Below are 24,172 nucleotides of genomic sequence, written 5' to 3'. Positions count from 1 at the left end.
CAGAGCTTTAACTTGGAGGGCAGCCAGGATGTGTCCATGGAACAGCACCAGCATGATGTAGGCAGCAACCTAAAGCCCATAGCAGGGTAATGATTAGTATTTTATTATTAACAGTATTTTTTTTTTTCTGTTTTTATAAAGATCAGTATACTGTTGATAACTAGAATTGGGAGCTGAAGGAGACTCTCAGACTCTTGGAGAAATCAGTCACTGGGGAGCTCAGATGTTAAAAGTTTTCTCACAAGCTGGTGCTACTGGAGAGCTGCTCCAGTGGGCATTTGTTTCCAAAAAAGATTTGTCTCCTGTCAGGTGAAGAGGTGTCTGTGCATGACACTCATGTTTATTTTAGGACCAATCCAGCACTGCTTTAGGATCAAGCAGGGGGGCTGTGCCATGGATCCCAACAGTTCAAGTATTTTTGGAAGGACAGTTCTTATTAAGGCACACAAATACTGATTCTAAACTGTAAAACTGCAGTGCTCTTATATTTAATCTGAGGAATTACTACAGTTCTTGTTCAAAACCTGTCTTTTAAGGGTCCTAAGATAGTCTTAGAGCACTTAGTGCAGTGCTCATGATTCAGTTAGTTCTGCTCCCACAAGTGTGTGGAGTAAGATGAAACTCTGAGCTCAGCTTTTGGCATGCTGCAATTTAGGATGAGGTCTCCTCACACCTGACTGCTATCAGCAGGCTTGGGAGCTGATTTTAAACAACTCTTTACATCATTAATTCCATTTAAGCCTAAATATAAGTTCTGTGTGATTGTTTTGGGAGAAGATTTCCATAGAATTGGAGCTGGAGCTGTTAGTTCCCTGGGGGAGAAATACAATTATAATTAAATGCTCACCTGTTCCAGATCACAGAAATGCAAAAATACTTAACTCCAATTGTTGTTTTTTTTCATTTTAACTCCTTGCTTCCCACCTTCTTGCTCACCCTTTTCAGGGTTGTAAGGGTGTGAGGAAAGTCATCTTTGTGACAGGGACTTGTAGTGACAGGGCATGAAGCTACAGGGGAGATGCTTTGGGGGCTGGAGACAGGCTAGGAGAGATGGGAGGGTGTTCAGCCTGGAGAGGAGAATGCCCTGGGGAGAATTTAGAGCCCCTTCCAGTTCCTAAAAGGGCTCCAGGAGAGCTGGAGGGGGGACTTGGGAGAAGGGCCTGGTGTGATGGGATGAGCAGAATGGCTGATCCAGAGGGCAGGGTCAGTTGGGACACTGTGCAGGAGTTGTTCCCTGGCAGTGCCCAAGGCCAGGCTGGACACGGGGAGCGCCTGGCACAGGGGGAGGTGAGCTTTAAGGTCCTTGCAGGCCAGGGCACTGGAGGATGGTGTGAGGTGAAACAGCCGCAGGGTACCCGCGGGTCGCGGCAGGGTTTGAGCGCGCCGTCCTGTCCCCGCAGCCAGCGCCGCGTGTGACCCGGTGGTGGAGGAGCACTTCCGCAGGAGCCTGGGCAAGAACTACAAGGAGCCGGAGCCGGCGGCCAACTCGGTGTCCATCACGGGCTCGGTGGACGATCACTTCGCCAAGGCGCTGGGGGACACGTGGCTGCAGCTGAAGGCGGCCAAGGACGGCGCGGGCGGCAGCCCCGAGGCGGCGGCGCGGCGCGGCCGGGCCTCGCCCTCCTCGCACATGCTGAGCCACAGCCACTCGCCCTCCGTGCTCTCCTGAGACCGCCCCGCCTGCGACCTGCCTGCGGAGCGGCAGCGGCTGCCGTGCCGGGAGGAGGGCTCCAGCGCCTGCTTCGGGCTGCTCACCGCCTCGGGCTTCTGTTTGGAAAAGGGTGCCCTTAAAGATGATAGCAGGAACTATTTCATAAAGATTCATATGATGTAGCATCCTTTTTTTTCCTGCCTCAATTACCAAAGAAACCTCTGATGCAAATCTGCTGCCCCCTAAAAAAGTAATGCACGCTAATCCACAAAAGCCATTACACTTAGTTGGTTGACCCAAGTGCTTTTTTTTTTTTGCTTTTCTTAGCTTCTCAAGACTAGAATTTGTCTGGTTTGCCTACATTGCTTTTTTTTTTTTTTTTTTTTTTTTTTCCCTCTGTGAAGTAATTTTGTATGTATATACTTGAAAAGAACTGTCATGTATGATTTGCACTATTGGAGGAGGACTGAAGTTGCACAGCAACTTTCTGGAAGAGCTAATATTTTGAGGGCAAACTGCTGAAAAAAGGGTTTAAGGATGACATTTCTACCAGTTTGATTTTTCTTAGAGCAAAACAGCTTTGGAAGGGGAAGTCTCATACAGGTTATAGGTCTTTCTCTCTTTAGATTTCAGGTGCTTAGTGCTTGCAACTGGACTGCATAATTTACAGAACACGGGCATTTTTTCCTAAACACTGCAGTTTGTTAGACTAGAGCTGAGGTTGGAGGGTTCCATAGTGCTTAACGATGCATGTTTTATGAAAAATAGCTGGTATCTATTAATGTATAGACAGTAAGAATCATAATACTTATTAGCTTCTCTTCAGAATTAGTTTATTTTTGTCAGTAACAACCCTAGATATACTTACTGCTGGTACAGTTGTACTCTATGATATTTGTATTTGCTATTCACTTTAGTGGCAGCAGCAGCGAGGGCAGCTCAGGACAGGCCTCGTGCAGCACTGCTGCTTCACAGGGATCTGCTTCCCAAACCCCAGTCTGTGTAATCCACCCTGAACTAGCTGCAGGAACTGCTACCCTTACGGATCTTGGCTGGACAACAGATTGTTACAGTTGGTGAAAGACCATCTTTCAGCTTGTTTATTTTATTTTGGTTTTTTTAAGCCTATCCATCAGCCTACGCCAAGTCGCAGCATACATTCCTCCAGTAGGTTTTATACAGGTATTACTGCATTTATTATCATTTGCTATATTAATAGCTACTAACTAGAGATTAGGCAGTAGAGGCAGGCATAAAACCACAGCTGTGCTAGTGCTAAGAGCTTTTCTTCTTGTTAAGTGTAACTACTCTCCCCAGTACATTCCATCTTCCCAGGACAGCTGCAGCCAGGCCTTGGTTTTTATCCTGGGCTCCCTGAAAGGATGGGCTCAGTGTAGGAAGTGAGCACTGGTTGGAAGATGAGCTCCACGTGATGTATTATGGACTATGTTACAGTATTGGGTCCATTGTGGCTTTTATTTTATGCTTTTTGGTTTCTTTTTTTTAAAGTTAAGCTATTTAATTTGGAAAAGGTGCAGGGTAGAAAGAGATTGGGAGATTGGCTCTTACTCTTGGTGAGAAGGTGGCTGCTCAGTTTTCTTTAAAAAAATGAAAAAAAACCCACAAAAAAAACCCAACCCAACACCTAAGCCCCCCAGTTTTACACATTTCACTACCATCTTACTGGGTAGTCAATGCTTCCTTGCTTTGGCATTCAGTACCCTACTTTCTGTAGGAAGATTGTTAAAAGAACACTTTTTTATATAGGTAACTTTAAGACCATCGTTACGCTGTGCGTAAAGAATGTACAGAGAAATTTGTAGGTATTTTTTGAGGAACAATTAATTTGTTAATGATATGTAGCTATTTAATTTTTCCCTTTCCTTTATTGTAATCATTCTTTTTTTTTTTTTTTTTTGTTTGGAGAAAAAAGTTGATCTTTTTTTTTTGTTGTAGATTTGTCTGTAATACAGTAAAAAGTGCAGGAACACAGTTATTCTATGAGGACACTGCATTAGCATTAATAGCCACTTGTTTGTTATTGCTACAGGCTACTGAGCAGTATAACAGTCAATACTAATACTGTAGATGGACTCTGTGGAAAATGTGACTCCTCTATTTCTTTGTAAACACAAATAAGATAATGTTTTTAAAGCTAATATTTTCAATAATAGCTCTTTTACAAGGTTACATTTACTTATCTGAGATAGGTAAATGGATTTGAGGGCAATAAAGATTTAATGTGCTATGTCCAGTCTAACAGATACTGGACACAACAATGTCATGAAAGCCAAAGGGTTGGGGGGAGGTGGAAGGACACTAAACTGAACTCACCATCACGAGATGTGGTGAAGTTTCTTCACAGAGCCAGGTTCTTATCTACAGTTCAGTTTGAAAGATTCTCTCTGTGTTTGTAAATCTGTAATATACCATTCTTTTGTGGCCTTGTTTCACCTGGAAAAAAAAAAAAAAAAAAGGTTTGGCAGGCCATCTTTTTTTTTTGTACTTAAAAAGTAGCCTTAAAGAACAATAAAGTGCTCTTAAATCACAGGTGTGTTCCTAAGCCTCTGTATTGCCTGGTGAGAGAGGACTTGGTGTGTGTGAGGCAGAAACAAACCTCTGGCCATGTCCTGCTTTCCTTCCAAGCATCCCTACTTCTTTTAGGACCAGAACCCACTGGAGCTGCCACAGCCTCAGTCTGGAGTTCAGGGGGTTCCCTACAGGAGCTTGTCAAGAAATCCTTTACAGCAATAAAAACCCTATTGCTGCCCCAGCAGCTGTGCTGGGCCTTGAGGAACTCACCTGGACAGGTTTGGAAAACACCAGCTGCTCCTGCATTTCTGTCCATGAAAAGACCAAATCTGTGACACTTGGCTTGTCCCTCAATTCCTTCAAGGAATCCTTCCCTGGTGAAAATTTCAAATGTTGACATCACTGTCCTCTGTTCTGGGTGAGCAGCACTCCAGTGGCACTGGAGATGGTTAATCCTTAAAAAGTAGTGCTGATTACCTGAGTTTGAGAAAACCCAGTGAGCCAGGCAAGACAGGGGGCTCCAAAATGAAAATAAAAAGCCTCTAAAAGGAGCAAGACACGAGGCTGCTGATGGCTCAGCAGGGCCTGAAGGGTTTGGGAAGACCTGGAGAGACCAGCCAGGCACACATTGCATTAAACCCCCAGTGTTTGTAATGTTCTGTGAGCTGAGAGAGAGGCACCTTCAGCTGTGCCTTCACCTCACCCCTGCACACACACATGGTTTCTGTCATTTCAGTCATCACTGCAGTTCCAGACAGCAGCATCACAAACCTCCTCAGGGAGGCACAGCTCAGGAACTGCCCTCCCCTGAAGGCCCTTGGCTGCATTTCAGGCTGGGTTGGTGTGGAAATCTCCTTTGCAGACAAATACAGAGAGTGGGAGCAGGAGTGGCACCGTGGTCACAGTGGCTGTGTCCTGACTGGGGTGGCACTGGGAAGTGAGCACAGTGAGCACAGTGAGCACAGTGAGCACAGTGAGCACAGTGAGCACAGTGAGTGAGCACAGTGAGCACAGTGAGCACAGTGAGCACAGTGAGTGAGCACAGTGAGTGAGCACAGTGAGCACAGTGAGTGAGCACAGTGAGCACAGTGAGCACAGTGAGCACAGTGAGCACAGTGAGTGAGCACAGTGAGCACAGTGAGCACAGTGAGCACAGTGAGTGAGTGAGCACAGTGAGCACAGTGAGTGAGCACAGTGAGCACAGTGAGCACAGTGAGCACAGTGAGTGAGCACAGTGAGTGAGCACAGTGAGCACAGTGAGCCCAGTGAGCACAGTGAGTGAGCACAGTGAGCACAGTGAGCACAGTGAGCACAGTGAGCACAGTGAGTGAGCACAGTGAGCACAGTGAGCACAGTGAGCACAGTGAGCACAGTGAGCACAGTGAGTGAGCACAGTGAGCACAGTGAGCACAGTGAGCACAGTGAGCACAGTGAGTGAGCACAGTGAGCACAGTGAGTGAGCACAGTGAGCACAGTGAGTGAGCACAGTGAGCACAGTGAGCACAGTGAGCACAGTGAGTGAGCACAGTGAGCACAGTGAGCACAGTGAGCACAGTGAGCACAGTGAGCACAGTGAGCACAGTGAGTGAGCACAGTGAGCACAGTGAGCACAGTGAGTGAGCACAGTGAGCACAGTGAGCACAGTGAGTGAGCACAGTGAGCACAGTGAGCACAGTGAGCACAGTGAGCACAGTGAGTGAGCACAGTGAGCACAGTGAGCACAGTGAGCACAGTGAGTGAGCACAGTGAGTGAGCACAGTGAGCACAGTGAGCACAGTGAGTGAGCACAGTGAGTGAGCACAGTGAGCACAGTGAGCACAGTGAGTGAGCACAGTGAGCACAGTGAGCACAGTGAGCACAGTGAGCACAGTGAGCACAGTGAGTGAGCACAGTGAGCACAGTGAGCACAGTGAGCACAGTGAGCACAGTGAGCACAGTGAGCACAGTGAGTGAGCACAGTGAGCACAGTGAGCACAGTGAGCACAGTGAGCACAGTGAGCACAGTGAGCAGTGAGCACAGTGAGCACAGTGAGCACAGTGAGCACAGTGAGTGAGCACAGTGAGTGAGCACAGTGAGCACAGTGAGCACAGTGAGCACAGTGAGTGAGCACAGTGAGCACAGTGAGCACAGTGAGTGAGCACAGTGAGCACAGTGAGCACAGTGAGCACAGTGAGCACAGTGAGTGAGCACAGTGAGCACAGTGAGCACAGTGAGTGAGCACAGTGAGCACAGTGAGCACAGAGAGCACAGTGAGCACAGTGAGCACAGTGAGCACAGTGAGTGAGCACAGTGAGCACAGTGAGCACAGTGAGCACAGTGAGCACAGTGAGTGAGCACAGTGAGCACAGTGAGCACAGTGAGCACAGTGAGCACAGTGAGTGAGCACAGTGAGCACAGTGAGCACAGTGAGCACAGTGAGCCCTGAGGTGCCCAGCTGGGCTGGGGGAGCTCAGCAGCCTGGCTGGGGCACTCAGGCTGATCCCTGGGAATGGAGACTTCTCCAGTGTGCAGACACTGCCACAGGCTCACGTTCTGAACACAACACCCAGGCCCAGAAAGGCACTGCCAGTGCTATTTGGGGCACACTTAGGCTGGGCCCAGGGGGGTGCCCACACTCTCTTCAGATCCTCCTTGAGATCTAAACCTTCTGCATCCTCCTGCTGCATGTCCCCTGGCATGGACACAGCCCCAGCTGTGTTCCCTTAGCACACAGGGATTCCACAGCTGGATTACAAGGCATGATAAAGCATGTTGTATCCCTGAGGAGCTCTTGATAGAAATTATATCCATTTAATGGGTTTTTTTAACCTCTTTTTAAATGGGAACATTCTGCCCCTCTCTGCAACAGCTACCTCAGGTGCTTCCTTGGGTGTAAGACAGCCAAGATGATTTAGTTTTGTATTTTTAAGCTGCAGTTAGACACAGTGGGCCCAGTGCCAACCATCAGAGCACTCCCAGCACAGGGAGCTCCCTGTGGGCAGTGCCCTGCTGGAGGCTCCATCCCCATCCAGCAGCAGCCCCCAGCCCTGAGGAACACAAGTAGGAAATTCTCTTTCCCTTTCTCAGGAGCCCAGTTCAGCTGACAAGGGGCAGGCTCAGGGTTTAGAGCTGCAAATTGCTAATTGGGCACCCATAGCCAGGGACATTCCTCTCTGCTGGGAATGGTTGGCATGGGATTAGTTCTACATGGATATTCACACAGAGCTGGAAAAAACAGAATTTCTTTTTCCACAGGCTAATTTCCCATAATGACAAAGCAGTTGTGACTTCCACAAGAGCACATTTCACTGCAGTCACATGAGACCCTTCCAATCCTTTCTTGCTCTCAGCCCAGCCCGTTCCACTGCTCACTGCTGCACTGTTCAGTCTAATTTTACATTTTATTTTGCTAAGCAGCAACTTTCTTAAATGCCAGGGAGAACATCTGTCTTCTCTCCATCACAAAGAGACAAAGGCATCTGTCAGCACGAGGCTGTGCCAGCCAAGTGCCTGCTACATTTCATAGTCAAAAGCTGCTTATCTTCAAACTGTTTACTCAGTTTGGGGAAACACTCTGCACACAGAGCCCTTCTGGGAGCCTCAGCCAGCCTGGGGAATCCAGGTTACCTTTTTTAACCCAGCAAACACAAAGCTCTGATCTGCTTCCTGAAAATAGTGAAATGCTGTGGGTCGAGCTGTGTTAATGACATCTGCCTTGTGTGTTAAAATGTAAACAATATACCACTGAGGTTAGAGAGTTCTAGGTAGTTTAAAAAGACAGTTTTTTTCCTTTCAGAGGAAAAAATTATTCAACACATTTAAAAAATAAAATTTCTCAGGCTAAGCCTAAACCTTTGCTCTCACTGCAATATTCACATACCTTTTTTAATTTTTTTTTGGAGGGGGGAAGTAGAGATGAAAATAGTGGAAAGAACTAACAATACTTAAGGATCAAAGCAAGGGCTTTTCCTTTTCCTTTTTCCTTCCAAGGAATGAGTTCTTGGGCTCCTGCTAAGAAAATCCTACAGAATTCTCAGCTTATCAACTTCCCCAGAGGAAAGTGTGAGTTCAAGCAGCACCACAGGGAACAAAGGCTTTTCTCCTCATTTCCCTGACATACCTGCAGTGAAGCTGATGCAATTTTTACTCCTCCTGGCCCTGTCCTGGCTGCTCCATGCCCTGACACAGACACACCTGCTCAGGACACACACCCCAAATCAGAGCTGCTAAACAAAATCACCCTCTGCTGGGAAGGTTTTCACCTTAACAGCAACCTTCTGCCACTTGTAAGTCCCTCCTTCCCTCAGGAATTGGAAAATCAGGATTAAAGGGAGTCATTTATTAACCTGCAAGTCCCTTTCATAAAGTCACAGCAATGACCAGCAGACCTAGTTCTTAAATGTGAGCAATATTCTCATTTTTCCCCCAGAACTCAGTCACACATAGGTCCAAATTCACCTTTGGCTGTGAGAAAACCCCAAGGATACATCAGGAAAGTGCCCAGAGGAAAAAAACATCTAAGAGCACTCCAGACATTTTCTTTGTTGTGATAAAGATGTGACTGGCTGAGAACAGGGCCCAGAATCATCAACCACCTGAAGGCAAAATGCACTTCAGCTTTAAAGATGTTGCATAAATTGTTCTATTTCAGAGTTCTTTGTTTTGCTCCCCTCCCCTGAAGCTAATTCAGCCTCCAGCTCCCTGGTCTGGGGAATGTAATTAATGTCATTAACTCCAACGTGGAAATGAAGAAAAAACCAAGAATTGCAAAGGCACCATTTAGAAGAATCCCAGGGCTTGTTTTAAAGATTTTCTCACAACAGAAAATAATGCTTTGGTTGCTGCCAGGCTTACAAATGCAGCCTGTGAGTCAAGCTCTGACCTTTCAGGATGATGCAAAATCAGCAGCACTAAATCAAATCATGACTTTGCTGACATGTCTGTACCTCTGAGTGATTAATCCAGCAAATAAACAATTTCTGCCTGGAAATGCAGGAAAGAGGAGTGTGGGACTCTGCTCCTGCTCTGCCCTGTGGCAGCTGAGCTCTGGATGCAGTTTTGGTCCCACCAATTCTCACAGGAAATGTGAAAAATGCCTGGGCAAAGGCTGAGGATGAAACTCAATACAGATCCACCCATCAGAGATCAGGAAAGACAAAGCAGGGAAGGCAGGAAATACTCTCTGGTTAGATGAAGTTTGTTCCTTTTAACAGTGCCCCATGACAGATCCCATCTCTCCATCCTGTCCTGGGACACATCCCCAAAACAAATGACATGGATTTTCCCATTTTCCCAGCACAGCTCCAGAGCTCACACACCACTCTGGACTTTGGAGACTTTACACAACTCCCCAGCCATTCAAAAATTGCTTTTCTGCCTTTCTAATGCTAAAGAACAGATACAAGAGCATTGCTTTTATATTCCTGCACAAACCTCCACTGCCCTGCACAGACACCCAGGGACAGCAAACAGAACAACATCAAAGTGCTGCAGTGCCTGGAAAGCTTTCTTGCCATCACTTATTTGGGTTATAACTGAGGTGATCCATTCTAAAAGATGTCTCACAACTTATGCACTCCCAACACTCAGAAAATATTTTACTCAAATTGTTCAGGAGTGAAATGAAAGTCAGGTTATTCTAAATAATGACATTTGGAATTCATTCTGTTCTTGAGGCATTCAGCTTCACATTTTCAAGTCTTTTTGACAGGGCCACAAAACAGATGGGTTCGTTTTGAAATTAAAGAAAAAAGAAAACAGATCCTTGGGAATTGCAGGAACACAAAACAACAAAACCTCAGCGCTGGGAGAGCAGCAACATTTTGAGAGTTGAGAAAGCTGCAATTTACCCAGACTGGTGAAAAGCAAAGATTCTCCCCCCAGGAAACCTCCAGTGCTGAGCTCTGCATCCCCAGGGTGGGAATCAGCTCCACCCCAACCTCAAACCCAAACTGCAGGGAGTCCCACACAGGAGGGTGTGGGGAGCCAGGGACTGTTCCTGAGGATCACACAGGAACCTCCCAGCTCTGGGCTGATTTACTGAGCTCTGGCTGGGAGGCTGCAAATCTGTTGCTTTAATTGCTCTGCAGGTACAAATTCAGAACCAAATTCAGAGCAGCAGAGGAGCTGGGTGACAGGAGCATCCCCTCATTTCTGCCCCAGGGAAGGTGCAAGCTGGCTGGGTGACCCTTTGAATCCTTACAGCCACCATTCCCTGCAGTTCCACAGGTCTGGAAACCCACAACAGTGTGGGAGCCCCCCAAAAGTAAAACATTGATGCTGAGCCTCAGGAGAACTCCCCAGAACCAAACCTGGGCAGAAGAAGGGATGTCAGCAGCCAGGGAGATGAGCTGGAGCTCCTCAGACCAGTGTCAGCACCTGAGCTGGGAAAGCTCCCAAGCTGCTCCATCCAGCTGTTTTCCCTGGCTCTCCTCCAGGTTCCTCCTCTTCTGCCCCTTCATATCTCCCATCTAGAAGTGGAACAAGGGAGGGAAGGAAAACATGAACGTGGTGGGACAAAAGAATTGCTGGAGCTTCACTACACCAGAGATCTGGGGCTGTAAAGGAGTTTTCAGATCGTTTGTTCTCTCATAATGGAAGTTTTGTATTTTTTTTTTTTTTTTTAATGAAAAGTTTAACTGGGGAAAAGAGCCAATGACAACACTGGGAAAGGTTTGTGAAACACAAAAATATCACTAACACCACTGCAGAGCCCAACAAATTACAGGTCATGGCAACTTATTTACACTTGGTACTGAGTTCATGAACACTGCTCTGTAGTTCACTCAGGAAGGGAACAAAACCCCCTTTTTTCCTCTCCTCTGGAGTGTATTTATAATATATGATCAGAATTAATAAGTGCTTGTTAATTAAGAACATTAAAAAAATCCCAAGTCTAATTCTTACTTGCTTCTTAATTCTGTTCCATTACCAAAGTCAGGGCACTCCAAATGAATTTAAAGCTTTGGTTCCTGTCAGTGCAGCCTGGGAGGGCACAGCCAACATTTCCTGCCCCTCTCAGCCTGGGCTGGGCTCTTCTAGCCCCAGTTCCAGCTGAGAGTGGATCTGAATCCCTTTGGGTCACTGACTGTGAGACAAAGCCAAGCTCCTGGCTCTGAGGTGGGTAACAAACACCAGGAGCCTCAAAACCAGAAACTCCTTTTAAAAAGGAGCATTTCAGTAACATTCCCTTTCCTGTTGTTTGTTTTCCACAAGAACACCAAAGCTCTTTGGTGACTCCTCTCTATTTCAGCTGATTTGTGACACAAAGCCCATCCTGGACATTGCCCACAACACACCTGCAAGGAAGAGCCAGTTAAAAGTCAAGGACAGATTTATTTAATCCTCTTGTACACACATAACTTTTAAAAACACATGCTTAGTGTAAGATTGTCTTTACATCTGACATCAGACTTCTCTCAGAACTTTGAAACCCAGTTCAGGACACATCTAAGAGCATCCCAAGCTGGGGATCCAAACCCAGAGGAAATGAATTCCAGTATCCACCCTGGAGCAGTTGCCAAACTCAGCTGCCAGGCACTGCCAGTGTCAGGGAGCAGAGCTGCAGCCCCTGGAGAAGCTGCTCCATTGATTCTCTGCCCAGCTCTGCTCTGAGGCTGGTCTTGTGTCTTGTGACACTCAGAGCCCGGGGAGTTCTGCCCCACCCACCTCCAGTGACAGCAAGCAGAGCTTTAAAAACCCCAGAGATGAATGACAGCAAACTCCAGACTGAGAGCTGGACAGAACACCTTGGCCTAGACCATTTCTGGGATCACCTACAACTACAGAACAACTCAGAAGCCTTTGAGGGCTTTGGTCATTCCTGAGACATGTTGTGCTGCACGTCCCCAGTCCTCAGGGTCAGCCCCTCCTGGCACCCCGGGGACATTTCAGCCCCATTCAGGAGCTCACATCCACAGGTATTCTGTATTCTCTGCTCCCAGAGGACTTTTAGGAATTGCTATCTCGAAGTTATCTCCCTGAATCTCTTAATGACATTTCCAAATACCACCCACAGGAAAAGAAATGAACAGATCCTGTCATGGCTGGAAATGAAACCAGAGTCTGTCCAGCCACAGGGCAGAGCTGGCCATGAACCAGTGACCTGCTCCAGCCCTTCCTTGCAAATCAGGCCTAAAAAAAGCCTGGCTTAAGCTGCTAGTGTTACTGAACTAACCTGAGTTCATGGGGCAGAATTTACAGCTCAGTCAACTTCCCCAAGGAAAAATCACAGATAGTGGCTAAATGCATGCAAGAGACATCAAAAAGAGACAGCAAATGTTTTAATTAGAGGAAAATTGCCTTTGTGTAACTTAATAATTGTGATGTTATCACATTCACACCACCTGCATCTCAGGTGCCAAAAATGATAAATCACTGGGATACATCAATGGGATGGATCCACTGGGTGGGACTTGAGTGAGAGCTTTTTGTTAAAAGTCATTTAGAAAATAAAGGACCCAAGGGAAAGTCAACAGCAACTTTAGGAAGGTGAGAGGAATTAAAGAAAGAAAATGATCAGAAAAAGTAAAAAGAGATACAGAAGAGATAGGGAACTTTTTTTTTTTTTTTTTTTTTTTTTTTTTAGAACTTTGGTCTGACGTGTCATCTGAAAAATAACTTTAGTAGTGCCAGATTTTGACATGACTGGAAGAAAGGCCATTCCCTGGAGCAGCCACTGACCCCACTTCCCCTGGAGCTTTGCTGTAAATGTCCCCAGGCTGTGCCTGCTCAGTGAGAGCCCTGCAGAGAGGCTGTGCAGGAGCTGTGCTCAGCCCAGACCTGCTGCACCCCAAGCACAGGGACCTGTGCTCTGCACAGCAGCCAGCACAGGGAGCTGCCCAGGACCCCTGATCCCTGGCCACACACATTCCTGCCATGGCCAGAATTCCTGGCAGCAGCTCCCAGGGCTGCTGGCCAGGCAGGAGCCACTGGCAGCTGTGTCCCTTCCTGTGCCACCTCTGGCTGCCCAGAGCTGCCCCTCAGCCAGGCAGGCACTCACTGCTGCCTGGGGAAGGGAGCTCTGAGCCTCCCTGCAGCCCCTCACTGCCCAGCAGCTGAGGAGACACCTTCTGTTTGCATTGCTTCCAAAATAACAGCAAAACAGTGCTCAGACCTTCTCCCCCCTCCAGACAGGAGTGAATGAAGCCTGACTTACACCAGCACCTCTCCAAAGGCCTGGCTACAATTTCATTCATACCCAGCTGGAGTATCAACATGGATCTCCCAGTTTAGAACTGGTGATTTCATGGCTAAACCATGGATCCTCAGAATGGCAGGGCTGCCTTAAGGAATGGAACCCTCACCCCTCCCCCTCACACACAGAAAACCTCACAGCAGGGCTGGGATGTTATTAAAAGCAAAGGCAGGAGCCTTCTTTAGGAAAGCAGCAATTCCAAGGGGAGCTGCTGGTGATGTCACAGCGTTTAAACGTGCCTGAGTCACAGGTTCCTGAGGAAGTGGCAACACCTACAGAATTACTGGATAAAAGTCAGCCTTGGAAGCAGGGAATGGAAATAAAGACACTCACAGACAAAGCAGAAACCTCCAGGAAAACCGTGCTGCTTTACAGAATCCCTCCCTGCTAATCTGAGGGAAGTCTGTCCCTGGAAATGAACGTGGGTGTCACTGAGCCCTCACTGGGGATGTGGGAGAGAAGGGAAAGAAAAGAAGGGACATCAAAACCCAGGGTCCAAATGCTTCCCTTCCCTTCCCTTCCCTTCCCTTCCCTTCCCTTCCCTTCCCTTCCCTTCCCTTCCCTTCCCTTCCCTTCCCTTCCCTTCCCTTCCCTTCCCTTCCCTTCCCTTCCCTTCCCTTCCCTTCCCTTCCCTTCCCTTCCCTTCCCTTCCCTTCCCTTCCCTTCCCTTCCCTTCCCTTCCCTTCCCTTCCCTTCCCTTCCCTTCCCTTCCCTTCCCTTCCCTTCCCTTCCCTTCCCTTCAGGATGCATCAATGCAGCTTCTGAGAGGTGAGTGAAGACCATCACAAGACTATTAGACCAAAAGAGAAATTAAGGCAAGAATCTACAGCTGTCCAGTTTAATGCCTCCCCTGTCCAATTTCCAGAGTCCAGAACAGTATTTCACTAACAAATCAAGCAGTGAATCACTCTGCTGAGATCCTGCAAGTCAAGTGTCCCAGTGCCAAGGACTGAAGTTACACATGAGCCTGGATTTTTGCATGCTCAGGCTACTGAAGCAGCAACCCCCAGCCAAGGAATGTAGGAACAGAAAGGAACTGGCTGGGAGAGGAGGGAAATTACAAGGAGTAATATTTGAAAACTCATTGATTTGGATTTGATTTGGCTTTAGATTTGGAGCAGCCCAGCACTGTACAGTTGCTCCTGTCCTTTCCTGTTAGCTCACTACAGAATTTTGTTGAGAAGCAATTTGACATTTTTTGCATTTCAAATGAGAGGCACGTGTGCATGTGACCTTCAGTGCAGAGACAAAGCCCATTGTGCTTCCTATCAATGTGCTGCACAAACACCCATGCCCAGAGCAGGAGGAAACACCATTTAGAGAGCTGCAGGGGATGGATGGAAGGAGTGTGTGCTCCCTGCCAGCCAGGAAACACAGCCCAGGCTGTTTTTACAACTCCTGTTGCCCTTTTTCTCCCTGAGCCCAAGGAGCTCCAATGGCCTGATTAAGCAGAGAGAACCTGTGCTGGTCAAATTTTGACAAATACCTGGTGGGTTCTGAAAATCCATCCTAAATAATTGCACTGCATTTGACAAAGTGCTGTGGTTAAGTCACAACAGGCTGATAATCTAATTAGTGAGGCTGCAATTAGAGCCTGAACTTACATATGGATGGAGCAGACATCTGCATCCCCATCCTGGGTGAGATCATCTGCACTGGGAAATGAGGTGAAAAAACTGCTGCCCTAGGACTGGAATTCCTGAAGGTGCTTAAAGCACATCCCTGCCACTCCAGCTCAGTGCTGGGAACCCTCCTGGGAGGAGCTTCAGCCTGGTTAAAATAATCCTCAGGTGACTCACTGCAGGGATTCCTTCCAAGCTGGACTGGTGGAAGGGTGAGGATTGCTGGGTGTCAGTGCTGGCCCCAAGAAAAAAGGGGGCTGCAGTTTGGTTATTGAGCCTTCAGCATGGCAACAAAACAAGTTTTGACCCAGGATAACTGAGAATAAAGCTCAGAGAGATTCTTGATAGGTGACCAATAAGAGTAAACTGAGAGAAAAAAAAAAGTCAATAAGCTGTTAGGGTTTTTTACTTCCAAACCTGCCAAGCATTGCACAGGTAAGAAAATGAACTTTCCAGAAATGATTATGCTGGAAAGCTGAAGAGGCAGCAGAGGGGGCAGGTCAGATGAATTTCAAACCTCAAGCATGACCTGTGTGGTGTTCTTAGGCTCTGAGAAGGCCCAGGCAGCTGCAAGGGTGGGAGAGCTGGAAATGGGGCAGGTAGGCAGGGATTTATTTCATGGGTCAGGAATTTACAGCCTGGCACAGAGCAAAGTCCCCCTAGTGTGGTAGTTGTGCCTTTTAAAACAGCTCATCCAGGTGCTCTGCAGGGGCAAAGGTGCCCAACAGCCTCTGCAAGGAAAGATCCATCCTGAGCACATCAGCTGCACTTAACATGGAACAAAAAGAAAGGAAAAAAGGAATTAATGGAGCCAAGTGGCAACAGGCTGGAGACATCTTCCAGACTCTGTTTCTTATGAAGTCAGCTAAAATTTCCCATGTTGCAAATATTTCCTTAATGGCTCTCTTTGGAGTAGAAATGCTTATTTGTTTCTAAGGAAAGCCTTGCACTGTTATTTCAAAAAGAAATTCAAAATGTGGCAGTAAAATCCCAGCCCAGAGCTGCTCCTGCTCTCTTTTCCTGGATGCAAAGCCCCAGAGCAGCAATCCCTGAGCAGGGACACCCAGAGTGGCCTGGAGCACGTGGAGGGAGCACAGGCTGGCTCTGTGCCAGCCTGAAATGGATTTTCTGCTGCTAGAATGTGAGCAATCCTTCCTATTCCCACAAGAACAGAGCTGGGACTCGCCTGGAACTCTTAAAATTTGGTTACACTTTGAAGAGGAACTGTATAAAAATAAGCCCATGGATTCTGTGAGAGGCAGTATCACCAGCAGTGACCTCATCCATCCCTGGCCTCACTGAGAATCCTGCAAAAAACCCAGAACCCATCCCAGAATCTCACTGGTTTTATGGTGTGGCTGGACAAACAGGCAGAATCTGAAAGGGAAATGGGGGTTGGGGTGAGCTCTTCATGCACAGTCCCAGAGCAGAGTGAGGATGGAGCAGAGGCTGAGCTGGGGCAATCCTTGCACTTGACCACCTGAAGGGTCTTTTCCAACCAAATCTGATTCCACCACCAACCCCAGCTATGCAAGTTAACAGGAAGAATTTGTTCACTAAGAAGGAGAAACAAGTGTTGTCTCATGATTCCACAGGGCAAAGCTCAGAAATGAAACCCATTTCAGTGAGTGTTCTACAAGAGCTCAAGTGAAAAATGAAAATAAAGTGCTTACAGATGGCAGTCACTCAGTTTGCAAACACTTCTGTTGCATCTATTTAAGGTGAGCAGCCAGAATTTATACAAACAAACAAACAAACAAGATCTGAGTCATGCAATGTTAAGGGGCTGGAAAGGACCTTTAAGATGATCTAGTGCCACCCCCTGCCACGGGCAGGACATGCAGGAAGCGAGATAGGAACATCAAAGATGACAAAATGGGAATTTTGGTTTGTCTCACTGGGCTCCTCTGAGGACACAAGGAAGGGAAAACATGTTTCCAAGCTCTAACTCCATGATTTTAAGGTCTGGAACAGTCACTGCAGTTTCCTTTGTTGTGCCAAAATACCTCCAGTGCTGCTGCCTTCTACTGAAGCAGAATCTCTTCAGCTTCCTGGGGATGGAACTTGGTGGTTCCTTCTTAACCTGCCTGGCCCATCACAAATCCTCCTCCATGATCTGATTTGTGCCTCTCTCCCTCACACATCCCAGTGCTGAGGGCTCAGACTCAGAGCAGCCACTCTGGGAAGGGCTGTGGTGGCACCAGGACAGTGCCAGCTGTCCCTGAGGGAAATCCATTCCCCATAGTCCAGGGCTCCAAGGAAGAAAACTCCCACAGAATCCCAAATTCCTCACTCTGATGGATGGGGCCCAGATAACAAATTCTAAACCTCAGCAGCACACACTGCAGGGGTGACACAGCTGGCAGCAGTGTGAAATCACAACAGAAGCTGGCATTCCATCAGCTCTTTAATGCTCAAGTACAGAAGTGGTGTCACAGCTCTCCACTGAGATCTAGCAGAATTAAATGTCCCAGATGAGGCATGGGGGTGGCACAGCTGCAGCTTGCCATAAAATGCCAGTAGACTCCCATTAGATAATTTAGGAATATGAGCAGGGTCCTCTTAGGCTGCTCATTCTCTTTTCCCAGATTTGGTTCACACCTGAAAAGCCCTGGCTGGGCTCTCCAGTGGAAGTTCAGGCTTTTCACTGTTTACTGATTAAATTTACTGTTTAAAAGGAATCACAGATAGCATTTATGGACTGTTGACTGGCACCAATGGAGAAAATTCAGTGTTTTCCTCTTTGCTGGTGCCATGGTGGAGGGGCACAAATAACAGGAAAATCCCAGCTCCTCCATGGAGAAAGGGGAAGTTTAGCTTGTCCCATTAAACAGCAAGCACTGGAGCTGGGGTCTGTGCAGAAATCCTGCACTAAGTGCACACAAAGCAGCAAAGAAATGTCTTTATCTGCTGTTAGTATTTGAATGTACATTCACTCATTCACTGGAATGGATTCTTGGGATTTCCCACTCAGTAAATGCCCAGAAATTCAGGAAAAGTGAAAGAAGAACAATCCTGGTCTGCAAGGAGAAAGAAAACAAGATTTTTTAGTGAGCCAAGGGCAGTTATTCCAAGGCAGAGGAAATGTTTCTGCACATCAGGCACATCTGGGAAGCACATGGGCAGGACAGAGCCCAGCCTGGGAGAGCTGGTGGCACGGGATGGCAGAGGAAAGGAAACAGGGAAACATGAACCTGAACCCTGAGCCCTTCTCCTCCTGATCCCCTGCACTTCCCAAGCTGAGCTGCAGGTATTTAAAACAATTATTAATGTTTACCAGGCTCAGAAAGATGTGCAGCTTTCAAGTCTTAGATAACCCCAAACTGCAGAGCTGCTCACACTCCACGGGTCAGCAGCTCCCAAAGATAAAAAAAGATGATTATTCCCTTTAAACTCCCCTGGCACCAACCCATGGCTGCAGCTGGACTATGGCATGGCTAAAAACATGGCTGCAAAGTCAGGGTGCATTTTAAGTGCCTTAAAAATGCAGATTTCAGGGTTTCAGTCTCAGTCTTCAGTGCCTGACCACCAAGAGATGATTTGCTCTGATTACCAGCTCTGATTTCCAAAATATATTGCATTCATATATATTTTTATATTACACTGAAGTTACCTAAATTAGACATTCCCCTAGGTAGGAAATAATGTAAATATAATGGCTATGATTATAAATAAACAGAAATAATGGCTATTTTAGACAATAAGGGCTATTTCAGACACTTGGTGCAAACCTCAGCAGGTTTCAATAAATCTTCTTTTCTGATCAGAAGATGGGAGTTGCAGATATCCTTGACCTGACTGAACTTCTTCTGATGAGAGAGAAGCTGGGAAATTGTCTATAAAAAAATCTTCAGGGCTTATGTTAAGGAAGGAACTAAAATAATTGGATTGACCAAGTAATTTTCATAAAATAACTGGGAAATAGAGGCTGCTTGGCAGATAAAGTGATTTGCATTTCTTTCTAAGTGAGTTAACTCATAAACCCCACAATATAAAGCTATGAAAGGGATTTCAAATTTCCTTCTAAAACCTATTCCAAGTTAAGACAAATAAATTCACTTTCAATTTTGCAGTAAAGCACTTTGATATTTTCAAACTCCTTTCTTCTCAAGCTATTTTTTTAAATTCAAGGATTCTCAAACTCCTGTTTGTGCTCAGCCATAATCTCTGAAGCCACTTGAAAAAATTAAATTAACCAAAAAGAGAATTGCTCTTTTGGAACACCTGCAAGGTTCTGCACGACCACACCCAAGAACAGCAAAGTCAGAGAACAAATTTCTCATTTCAGTGAAGCATTTCCCTGCAGGTTTTGACTGAATCAATGACCCACCACCCCCTACAGCAATTTTTTACCATATAACAGAGCCTTCTCTGAGCCTCAGGGGAGCCTAATCATGATATAAATGTTCTGGTCTTTCCTGGGCAAAAATCAGTCCAATCACTTTGTTTCCACAGCATAAAAAGATCTTTACAGGGAACAACAATTCCATGGGCACATCCAGAACAACTGCACCTGAAATTCTTGTTTGCAAACAATTCCTGTGGTGGAGGCAGCAGGTTCAGGTCCTTACCCACTCCTGCCCACCTTTAAGCATTACATTTAACTCCCAAGAGCAGAAATTGCTCAATCTTCACAAATTCCAACTAAGTACCCCCAAATCTGAGAGAGATGAAAAAAGTCATTCAGAAATGCAGCTTGGACATGGCTATTGACAAGCAAAATAAAACCTGGCCCAAACAAACCACCCAAATTTACTTAAGCAGCATTTTTTATATGTAAGCCATATTTAGATATTGAAAAAGAAAAAATACCCAACCCGAAAAAGAGAGACCAGGTTTAAACATAAGCACATTGCTGCAGTTATTTACACAATAAAAATGAAAACATGGTGAGTTCTGTCCATAAGGGACTGCTTTGAAAGTGAAGTTATTCATGGCAAAAGGTGGGTTCTGTTTGTTTGTCTTTGCAGCAGTCAGGAGGGGTGAGCAATCATTAACTCCTCAAAGCACAGATGAAAGGCAGGGCTGCACTCCAGAGCATCCTCCTCCTCCTCAGCACCTGATTTCAAACTGTTTCATCATCACTCATGTCCCAGATCTGCAAGGAAAAAAAAAAAAAATTTAGCTTTAGTGGAGTTGAAATACGCTCTTAAAACACCCCTAAAAATTCACATTGCTGTTTGAAAGGAATAATTAATGGCATTTTATGAACTGTTGACTAGCTCCAATGGAGCATTACAGAAAACTCAGTGCTCTGTTAACAACCTACACACCAATAATTATTTGTCATCTTGGGGGGATTTTTAACATCTGCTTTTCAGCATTTGTCACTTTGGCTATTTGGTATTTATTGTCATTTACAGATAATAAATAAATTTGGCTATTTGCTCTTTGCTATCATTTACAGAGAGGCTCAGATCAAACCCCCAGACATTTTGGGTTCACTTCTAGCTTATTTTACCAAACACAAACACTGCAGAAAAATTTCTAGACATTCATGAAGAATTCATTGGTCATTTTACACATAAATATTAGATCTCATAAACAGCAGCTTAAGGACAAGAAGTTATATGGGAATTTGTACCTTTCTACTGCTTAACAAAGAATTAAACTACATCATTTTTCCCTGCAGTGTAACATAATTGTACTTTTACTTTCTGACTTGCCCTTGGCCAGTAAGTGGTTACAGAGTGGGAAAAAGTGATTATTTTCACAGAATATTGAGTTGTCCTTGTGAACACACTGAGGTGGAGTGGCAGAAATTCAGACCAGGGATTTGCAGAGCTGTCTGGGGGCAGAACATATTCTCAATAGATCCTCTAAGCTTTTTCTTCCTGAGAAACAGGGGATGCTCCTAAAACACTTTTTCTGATATTTTAGAAGCTTAGCTCATGGCCAAGACCCTCTTTCCACCTGGCAGGGTTTAATCTCAGGACTAACATGGGTTGAGCTGGGTTTAACATCAGTAACAAGTTTATAATACATAAATACATAAATACATACAATACTATATATACAATATAATACATATAATACACAAAACAGCAATGGGAGCATTTCACACTTGCCTGAATTACCTGCAGCACTTGTGGAGTGCTGCAGATGACACATGACAAGTGGTTTGGATGAGAAGCACAACAATGCCATTTTTCCAGAGCACCCAGCCCCCAGAAATCCCTCACTGGCCACGACCTGCCCAAAGGAGCAGCAGCATTTCTGTGCCCCAGGGGAAATAAAATTCAGTTCCTCTGTTCCAAAACACAACTTGTGTGCTGGCACTGAGTGGCCAGCTGAGTTATTCTCTCATTTTACATCCTGACCACTAAAATATCTCAAAGCCCTCTCAGCAGAGCATGAACAGTTATTTAGGCTGTAAATTCTCCAGGGCACAAAACAGTGTTTTACATGCACACAGTGCCTGGGACAATGGGGCACTGTTCTCACTGCACTGGGTAGACAAATAAAAAATACAAATAACCCCTTTTCTAGACAGGCAACAATGCCTATTGACCTATAGCTTTAATAAACCCTTACAGGAAAAAAAAATGGACTATTTCTGGAATTTAAAAATGTTCTTAAAAAAGCTCTTTGAATCCAACCTAGGGAAACACATAAAATCCAACATTTCCCTGCAGTGTAAAAGGAAAACTCTGAATGGCAAGGTTTTCTCCACTCCTAGAAGCAGCACAAAATGGTGGTGTAAATCCTTATGGAAAATACTGAAGGAACAGTTTGTTTACAAAAGGAAAAAAAAAAGAGTTTTCATCCTGCCCTAGATGAGCACTCGGAGCTTGCCAAGGCAAACACAAATGTCCAGCTCGCCAGTCAGGGTCAAGGATGTGGAAAATAAATACAAAAAACAAAATCTTTAAATAGAGTTTAGGGTATGATTCAAGCCAGAGAAAAGCAGAAATCTCAAATTCAGACAGTCCCCCCACTCAGAGCCTGAAAACAAAGGCCACAGACTGCAGCCCTGACAAGGAGATTTTCTCCTTTCTAAAGCACAGCTCTTTTCTAGAAGGCTCTAACAAAAAATATTCACAGAAACACTGAAAATGAGGTGCCCAGGTATTTAACCAGCACTCAAACATCCTGGATTGAGGAGGATGATTTTTAAGTGTTTGGAAAGTGTTTCCCCTCCAGAGAACAGAGAATTGTACAGAGTTTACACTTCATGCAATCTCAGAGCAGTCAGAGCCATTAAACCACAGAATGGCCTGGGCTGAAATGGACTTAAAGCTCATTTTGTTCCACACCTTCCACTATCCCAAACTGCTCTAACCCAAATCCAACCTGGCCTTGGACACTTCCAAAATTCCAGCACAGCATTTTGTGTCAAATTTACAAAGGTTTATACAGAACAAAGTAGTGGTACCTGAACAAAGTGGATGTAGAGAGAAGAGGAAAACCCAAAACAAAAGGGAAAAATTCAATGCAGAAGTTAACAATTGCAAATCACCTTCAAGAAAACAAGCTCCATGGGATTGTGCAAAGGAAGTTGTGAGAAATACTGACAGCTGAATTATCACAGGCTCCTGACTAAGAGCAATATATGTTTTAAAAAAGAAAAAGATGTTTAAACTTGAATAGATGATGACTACACAAACTCTGGGGATCACTTCAAAAGAGTGAACCTTTTAAGAGAGGAAATAAAATACAGAAAGCCAAGAAACACAACCTGTGAAATGACTGTCAGAAGAGCCTGATTTCCAAACCAAGCTGTGAATTTGGATTTTTTTCACCTCTCTCTGTGCTGCTGCACACCTGGGTGAGGCAAACCCAAACACAGCTACAGGCAAGGACAGGAGGAGTCAGAAATGGGAAGGGAATGAAGCAGCTGCCAGCCCCACCCCAGCCTGCACAGACCTGGGCACATCATCTCAGTGCACCTGTTCCTTCAAATACCTGCTTTTATATTCAAACTGCTTTGGAGAGCTTCCTAAATTGCACATGAAAATTATGGCTATTCAGGAGAAGAGAAGGATTCTCACACTTGTTTTCCTGCAAGTCCAACTATAATTTTCATCAATAATAGGAAGAATGAGATGAGAAAAGACCAAAAATTCCCACAGATTGATTTTCCCCAGCTCCAGACTGCATATTAAATATATCAATAAATAAATAAATATCAATAAATGCAATGGAATGGAGAATTCTGCATTTCCTCCCTGGCACAGCAACACCTGGTACCTGCAAACTGAACAGCTCCAAAATTGCTGCTCCTTAGCCAGGCTTTGCATCTTCAAATTAACATCTGTGATTCAAACAGATACACACTGTTTATCTTATAAATAAAGCTGCAAGAATAGAAATGCACCTTGAGGGCATTCTGAGAAGTTTTTTGCCTCCAAACTGCCAAAGAACCAAGCAAGCCCCACACATGTTGTTTTCTACACACAACTGAGATGAATTTACAGACACATGGACCAAACATGGTGCTCAGGAGGACCTGGAGGAGATTTTTTTTTTATGCAGATTTGTGGGTTATAAATGCTTCACATATGGTGAGGAGTAAAGAGTAAAATTCTAAAGGCTGAAAATGAAATGTCTCATCAATCAAACAGCACAGCTGAGGATCTCATGAGAACACAGCTTCACAGAGCAATTATCAAATCTCAGCCTATGATTTTTAATGAAAAGAGAACCCATTCAAGCAACTTTTTGCTATTTTACAGCAATAAAATGTGGGTTTTTTGCTAGATATGAGGTAAATCATGTTCTTGCTCTGTGCTTTACAAACTCAGAGAAGATAGATCAGGATTTGGGGCAGCCTAAATCCATATTTGCAGTGTGGGTATGTGGCTGAACATCCCCATGTGTGTGGCTATGTGGCTGCATGTGCTGCAGCGTCCTGGCCAGAGCAGCTGTGGGACCTGCCAGGAACTGCACCAAAAATGAAACTGCACCTTGAAATTCATGAAATGCCTGCAAGTCCCAACCTGCAGCCTTTGCAGACAGACTCAGGGGGATAACTATAAAGTGCAGCACCCTCCTTTCATGGCTGTCCCTCTGCACTGGCAGCATTTCCCTCATGTCCACAAACCAAGCACACTCTGAGCATTTTCCATATTCAACAATTCCCCCCATGCCCCTTTCCCACAGGAAAAAAGGGAACACCAAGGAGGAGCAGTGCTCTGCACTGAGGGGAGATTTGGCTTTGCTCAGAATAAATAGAAATAATAAATAATAGC

The 24,172-nt window shown here is 45.5% G+C and overlaps 2 protein-coding genes across 5 annotated transcripts in view; one reads left to right on the top strand and one right to left on the bottom strand.

Moving 5' to 3' along the window:
- The window catches only part of VGLL4 (vestigial like family member 4), a 77,665-nt gene extending 73,464 nt beyond the window's left edge, over positions 1 to 4,201 (top strand). For all 3 annotated transcript variants that reach the window (XM_056501669.1, XM_056501667.1, XM_056501666.1), the window contains one exon: positions 1,401 to 4,201. In XM_056501669.1, coding sequence (XP_056357644.1) covers positions 1,401 to 1,669 — 269 coding nt within the window. In that variant the 3' untranslated portion in view covers positions 1,670 to 4,201. The remainder of the gene's footprint in view (positions 1 to 1,400) is intronic.
- A 9,982-nt stretch (positions 4,202 to 14,183) lies between these two features.
- The window catches only part of ATG7 (autophagy related 7), a 77,083-nt gene continuing 67,094 nt past the window's right edge, over positions 14,184 to 24,172 (bottom strand). The window contains exons 19-20 of one of the 2 annotated variants that reach the window (XR_008841451.1): positions 16,820 to 20,079; positions 14,184 to 16,778 (exon numbers count right to left, since the gene is read on the bottom strand). Coding sequence is in view for 1 of the 2 variants with exons in the window: in XM_056501369.1 (XP_056357344.1) it covers positions 20,047 to 20,079 (33 nt within the window). In the remaining variant the exon portion in view is untranslated. Of the gene's footprint in view, positions 20,080 to 24,172 lie in introns of both variants that reach the window. The other variant, XM_056501369.1, reaches the window with a different exon arrangement.

The sequence above is a fragment of the Oenanthe melanoleuca genome, chromosome 12, assembly GCF_029582105.1.
Source record: "Oenanthe melanoleuca isolate GR-GAL-2019-014 chromosome 12, OMel1.0, whole genome shotgun sequence".
Lineage (NCBI taxonomy): Eukaryota > Metazoa > Chordata > Aves > Passeriformes > Muscicapidae > Oenanthe > Oenanthe melanoleuca.
The sequence above is the reverse complement of the archived record's forward strand: the minus strand, read 5'-3'. Positions and strand labels throughout refer to the sequence as shown.